The sequence below is a fragment of the Chiloscyllium plagiosum genome, chromosome 18, assembly GCF_004010195.1.
Source record: "Chiloscyllium plagiosum isolate BGI_BamShark_2017 chromosome 18, ASM401019v2, whole genome shotgun sequence".
Lineage (NCBI taxonomy): Eukaryota > Metazoa > Chordata > Chondrichthyes > Orectolobiformes > Hemiscylliidae > Chiloscyllium > Chiloscyllium plagiosum.
In genome coordinates this window covers 1424239-1430989 of record NC_057727.1, presented here as the reverse complement: position 1 = coordinate 1430989, position 6751 = coordinate 1424239, and the positions used below count along the sequence as shown (strand labels likewise).

At 45.9% G+C, this 6751-nt stretch overlaps 1 protein-coding gene across 1 annotated transcript in view; it reads right to left on the bottom strand.

The window, feature by feature from the left end:
• Window positions 1-6751, bottom strand: part of cfap100 (cilia and flagella associated protein 100) — a 58560-nt gene that overhangs the window by 9893 nt on the left and 41916 nt on the right. Inside the window, exons 7-10 of the mRNA XM_043708613.1 lie at window positions 6102-6182; window positions 4929-5110; window positions 3228-3312; window positions 2228-2285 (exon numbers count right to left, since the gene is read on the bottom strand). Coding sequence (XP_043564548.1) covers window positions 2228-2285; window positions 3228-3312; window positions 4929-5110; window positions 6102-6182 — 406 coding nt within the window. The remainder of the gene's footprint in view (window positions 1-2227; window positions 2286-3227; window positions 3313-4928; window positions 5111-6101; window positions 6183-6751) is intronic.

The following is a 6751-nucleotide window of genomic DNA, read 5'->3' as shown; positions in this document are numbered from 1 at the left end:
TTTACAAGATGTCACCATCTATTTCCCTACAGTCTTTATCTTCCATATCCTTTTCCACAGTAAATACTGATGCAAAATACTCATTTAGTATCTCTCCCATCTCCTGTGGCTCCACACAAAGGCTGCCTTGCTGATCTTTGAGGGGGCCTATTCTCTCCCTAGTTACCCTTTTGTCCTTAATGTATTTATATAAACCCTTTGGATTCTCCTTAATTCTATTTGCCAAAGCTATCTCATGTCCCCTTTTTGCCCTCCTGATTTCCCTCTTAAGTATACTCCTACTGCCTTTATACTCTTCTAAGGATTCACTCGATCTATCCTGTCTGTACCCGACATATGCTTCTGTCTTTTTCGTAGGCAGGAATGTGGATTTAAGATTGCAATCAGGTCAGCCACCATCTTATTGAATGGCAGAGCAGACTGAAGAGCCGACCCTTGCTCCTGATTTGTATGTTCCCATGTGAAAGGGCAAACCAGATTGGGTCCAACTGACCAGCTCTTAAAGGGCTACACTGCACAATATGGGTAGAATGTCCTGCCAGTAGCAGTGGTGGACTCTCCCTCATTATGGGCATTTAAGCGGGCATTGGATAGGCATATGGAGGATAGTGGGCTAGTGTAGGTTAGGTGGGCTTGGATTGGCGCAACATCGAGGGCCGAAGGGCCTGTACTGCGCTATATTCTTCTATGTTCTATGTTCTAATGTCCTCCTTCTGTGTTGCATAATTCTATAAAAACACTTGAAGTTGTGTTCCTATATCTGAGGCGCGCTGTGTAAAGGCTTAATCTGATGGCTGCTCTACGTGATTTCAATTTATAGGTCTGATATCATCAGAAGCCAGGAATGAGTTGAAAGGTTCTGGAATGTGGGCAAAGTGGACCTGAGGCCAAGGTGAGATCAGTCACAATTGTGATAAATAGCGCAGCAGGCTGGAGGAACTGAAGATCTTCTGACTGTTCCCAGTTCTTACATTCTTATGACTTTCCCTTTCTGTCCTTTCTCCCTCTCTCTCTCTCTCTCCTGCCTCTCTGTCCTTTTTGATGTATGGAAACCAGAACCATAATCCACAAATCTGATGATTAAAATTTAGCAGCACATCCTGATTTTTCAATCCTCTCCCTGTAGAAATAAAGCCGAGGGACTGGTTTGATGTTATTACAATATTGTTTCCAGGAGTAGAAGGGTCAGTGACCAAAGGGGAGCACATATTCAAGATAATTCGCCAAAGAGAAGGAATGAATCACACAACTCTTACAGCATAAAAGGAGGCCATTCAGCCCACTATGTTCATGCTGGTTCTCTGTAAGAGCAACTGACTCAGTCCATCTCTGTCACCTGTTCCGTGTTGATCTTTTCCTCTTCAAATAATGCTCCAATTCACTCTGGAATGCCTTGACCGAACCAGCCTGCATTCTCAGGCAGTGCACTCCAGTTCCTTAGCACGTTTGTGTGAAAATGGTTTTCCTCGTGTCACCGTTGCTTTTTTTGTGAATTTAGCAAACTCCATTCTGCAGAGAGTAGTGTTCTGGAACCCCCCCCCCTTGAAAGTGTAGTGGGGGTAAATTCAAAAGGAACGTTCAAAAGGGAATTGGAGAATTAATTGAACGGAAGAATTTTTAAAAATTCATTCACAGGATCAGAGTGTTACTGGCTGGCCCCAGCATTTATTGCCCATCCCTAATTGCCCAGAGGGCAGTTAAGAGTCAACCACATCGCTGTGGGTTTGGAGTCACATGGAGGCCAGACCAGGAATGGATGGCAGTTTCCTTCCCTAAAGGGAATTAGTGAACTAGTTGGGTTTTTCAAACAATTGATAATGGATTCATGGTCATCATCAGACTCTTACATCCAGATTTTTTATTAAATTAAAAATTTCACCATCTGCTATGGTGGGATTTGAACCCAGGTCCCTCGAACACTAACTGGATTAATGGTATGGTGATCATACCACTAGGCCATGGCTTTCTGGAAGTGATGGCCCAAGTGGCCTCCTTCTTGATTCGCAAGAGGGTGAAAGGTTATTGAGGAGTAATCAGGTCAGCCATGCTCCTATTGATTGGCAGAGCAGGACTGAGCAAACCAGTAGCCAGAGTTCCTGGATCCAATCCAGGGACAATGAGAAAGCTGACATGAAGGAGATTCCAATGGTGTGGAACAGCCACTGATCTTTGGGACTGCTCCTGGGTCGAGAAGGACGATTTTTGTAGAGAAGTACAGGCTACGTACCTCATCGCTGTCAGACCATTCGGGCTCAGACTCTCTTGTTGGAGGGTGAGCAGAACTCCTTTAGAAGGAAAGAAACAAAGGGTTAACAGCGACACTAATACAAATGGACACAATCTGCTAACTCCCCCTCAACTCATCTGTCCATTGTTCTGTAGAAAGTACCACTCCTATGAGTACATAGTTTCTTGAAAGCTGCGTCACAGGTAGACAGGGCAGTGAAGAAGGCATTTATCATGTTGGCTTTCATCAGTCAAGGTACTGAATACAGGAGTTAGGACGATATGTTACAGTTGTATAAGTGACTGGTGAGGCCGCACTTGGAGTATTGTGTACAGTTTGGGTCACCATGTTATAGGAAAGACATGGTTAAACTGGAAAGAGTGCAAAGAAGATTTACAAGAATGTTGCCAGCACTAGTCAGCCTGAGATATAGGGAGAGGTTGGCCAGGATAGGACTTCATCCCTTGGGTGTATAGAATCACAAAGGGCATAGTTAGGACCAATGCAGATAGTCTTTTCTCCAGGAATGGGGAATTGAAAACTAGAGGGCACAGGTTTAAGGTGAGTGGGGAAAGATTTTGGAAGGACCTGAGGGGCAACTTCTTCACCCCGAGAGTGGTGTGTATGTGGAATGGGCTGCTAGAGGAAGCGTTTGAGGCAGGTACAACAGCAACATGTTAAAAAACATTTGGATAGGGACATGGTTGGGAAGGGTTTAGAGGGATATGGACCAAATGCGGGAAATTGGAACCAGCTGAGTGGGCACTGTGGTCAGCATGGAGCAGTATGGGCCAAAGGGCCTGTTTCCATTCTGTATTACTCTGTGAAACCTCACTGCTCCTGCCAACAGTATCCATGAACCCTTCACTCCCAACTCAATGCCTACACCTTCTGTTGCGATTCCTGCTGTAACATTTGGGTGAATTCTTACAATAACAATCCTGCTTCTGTCTGTTTCCCCCAAAGGTATCAATGCTGTCGCCTCGAATAGGAAACTTACTTCCTCCTGTCGAGTAAGGGCTTCACGCCCAGTGTCACCGTTCGAATTTCCTGGCTTGACTGGATGTTGGACTTGCTACCATGCCCTGGTCAGAACAAGGACCACATGTTAAAAACCCTTCAGAGAGAATCAGAGATCCACACAGCCAAGAAAAGGCCATTTGGCCCAACAACCATATGAGCTTCAATGTCTTCTCTGGAGGCCACCACAGCAGGTGAAATGTTTCTCTCTAAGCATAATCCACTTGCTCAGTTCCCTGACCCATCCTAACACCTTTCACAAGGCTGTGACGCTTTAGCCCAGTGCTGTAGTTTATTTGAGCAATAAAGCTCAGATGAGGGGTGAGGACAAAGCCCAGGCTGGGCAGTGTGAACATTTAAAAATAAAGCTGGAAATTAAAAAAAGGCAGCTCTCAGGAGAAGTGCCCCGAAACTAACTAATCCTTTTTTTAAGCCCTATAAGGATTTCTTACCAAACTGCTGCACATTTTCTTATGCCACAGACAGAGTGCCGCACTGTCGGAGGGTCTGTCCTGAGGGAGCACCACACTGTCGGAGGGTCAGTGCTGAGGGAGTGCCGCACTGTCGGAGGGTCAGTGCTGAGGGAATGTCGCACTGACGGAGGGTCTGTGCTGAGGGAGCACCACACTGTCGGAGGGTCAGTACTGAGGGAGTGCCACACTGTCAGATGGTCAGTGCTGAGGGAGTGCCACACTGTCGGAGGGTCAGTGCTGAGGGAGTGCCGCATTGTCGGAGGGTCAGTGCTGAGGGAGCGCCGCACTGTCGGAGGGTCAGTGCTGAGGGAGTGCCGCACTGTCGGAGGGTCAGTACTGAGGGAGTGCCGCACTGTCAGAGGGTCAGTGCTGAGGGAGTGCCGCACTGTCGGAGGGTCAGTGCTGAGGGAATGCCGCACTGACGGAGGGTCTGTGCTGAGGGAGTACCACACTGTCGGAGGGTCACTGCTGAGGGAGTGCCGCACTGTCGGAAGGTCAGTACTGAGGAAGTCTGCACTGTCAGAAGGTCAGTACTGTGGGAATGCCACACTGTTGGAGAGTCAGTGCAGAGTGAGTGACATTGTAAACGTTGTAAAAAACCTCTGGTTCACTCTTGCCTTGAGGGAAGAAAACTGCCATCCTTACTCCAGATCCACAGCAATGTGATTAGATTAGATTACTTACAGTGTGGAAACAGGCCCTTCGGCCCAACAAGCCCACACCAATCCGCCGAAGCGCAAACCACCCATACCCCTACATTTACCCCTTACCTAACACTATAGGAAATTTAGCATGGCCAATTCACCTGACCTGCACATCTTTGGACTGTGGGAGGAAACCGGAGCACCCGGAGAAAACCCACGCAGACACGGGGAGAATGTGGTTGAATCTTAGTTCAGGGTAATTAGGGATGGGTGTACTTACCCACATCCCATGCAAGATTAAAAAAATACTGTTTTTGAAAATACAATTCCACTGATTCCCCTGTAATCACTCTCCTACTGACAAATTCAACCAACACAGTCTCCCTCCCTACAGCAAATCACTGCAGATGCTGGAATCTGTACTGAAAACACAAAAATGCTGTAGATCACAGTGGGTCAGACAGCATCCATGGAGAGAGAGAAAACTAACGTTTTGAGTCTGGATGACTCTTCCTCAGAGCTATCCCATCATTATACTGTTACTGTTCCCATGTGGATACTCACTTCGTAAGGTCGCTGAAGGAATGGATGGTTTCGGAGGGGGTTCCTCAAATTTATCCTGTGACATCTTTGATTCCTTCTTTTTTCTCTCCCTCTCCTCCTTCCATTCTTTGGGAGATACTTTGATCAGAAAGTCCCTGTACACCTGGTAATCCTTCAGTGTCTCTTCAAATTTGACAATATCACTGCCAGATTCAGCAAGAACAAGATCAATACAAGCTCAAAGCTTTATACTGGTTCCAGTTCCTACCTCTCAGATGGGATAATGGGAAGACTTGGCAGAAGGCGTCTGCACACCGCAGTTCAATCCTGCTCCCAATCAGTGCCTTGGTCTCAGGAATCACTGTGAGCTGGTGACTGTGTGGCACAACCTAATCCTAGGGTCAATCTTGTAATCCCTTTCCTCAAACACCTTTAGCCAGAACAGCAGAAATGAGGAATTAAAAATCTCACAGCCACAGAGAACAAAACTCAATAAACTCGCAAATGAGGAGAGGAGGAGTAAATTACCTTCCATTTCTAATTGATTTTAAACCAAACCTCAACTCTTTAGCAGATGAAGTTCTCAAGTGAGATTCTGTAAACTGGTGAAGCCCTTTCAACAAAGGAGGCCATTTAGTCCTTTGTGCGTGTGCTGGCTCTTTGATTGAGCTCCTGAGTTAGTCCCTCACTGAGTTCTTTCCCTGTTGCCCTCTGGATGACTTTTTTCAAAAATCTGTATGTTAGTTACAGTGACATCTGCTTAGGCAGCATGTTACAGGTCATGGTTTAGATCAGTGTGGTGCTGGAAAAGCACAGCAGTTCAGGCAACATCCAAGGAGCAGGAAAATCGATGTTTCGGGTAGATTAGATTACTTACAGTGTGGAAACAGGCCCTTCGGCCCAACAAGTCCACACCGACCCGCCGAAGCGCAACCCACCCATACCCCTACATTTACCCCTTTAACCTAACACTACGGGCAATTTAGCATGGCCAATTCACCTGAAAAGCCCTTCATCAGGAATAGGTGTCACAACAACTCATTGTGCAGATATCCTTTCCCTAAAGGCCCCAATGCCCCATTTAAACCCCTCCCCCTGAGATCTTTGACCAATTATCTTCAGCTTATATCCAAATCTGACCCCATACCAAGTCAATGGAAACAGTTTCTCTAGCCAAACTCTACATTGCCTCACTTTTTCACTGCCATCATTTGCGTTGTCACTTTCTTGATTTCAGCTACTTTCTCCAGCTTCAGTTTGGTCTCCTGTTCAGCTCTGAAAACAGAAAACAGAAACCACATTAACCAGCACCTGATAGGACAGCAGAGAGACAGAGCGAGAGAGAGAGAGAGAGAGAGAGAGCAAGAGAGAGAGAGAGAGAGATCCCATCTTCTCAGCCAAATCGGTCTGAAGAGAGAATGTTTCAGACAATAGGATCTCACAGAAACAGCGAAACTAGGAGCAGGAGTAGGCTATTCAGCCCTTCAAGTCTGCTCCACCATTTAATATGATCACAGCTGATCATTCAACTCAGTCCCCTGTTCCCACTTAGTTAAAAATCACACAACACTCGGATTGTTTGTTAAGTCTCTCATCTTTCAGAAAGACCATGTTGATTTTAGTTTGTTCATATGTAAATCGCAAAACTTGTTTTAAAAGTCATATTCTCAAGTGCACTTTAACAATTGGTATCATGTCGGCCCAGATAAGGTATTGAAGGTGTTAACTCCCTGTGAGGCTGTCTAATCTAAAAATCGGATTTACAGAATCTTACATGGATTCATGCAGTTTTTGAGCAAAGTAAAATGTAATTCTGCAAGTCCAAATTCACCCCACAAACTTAT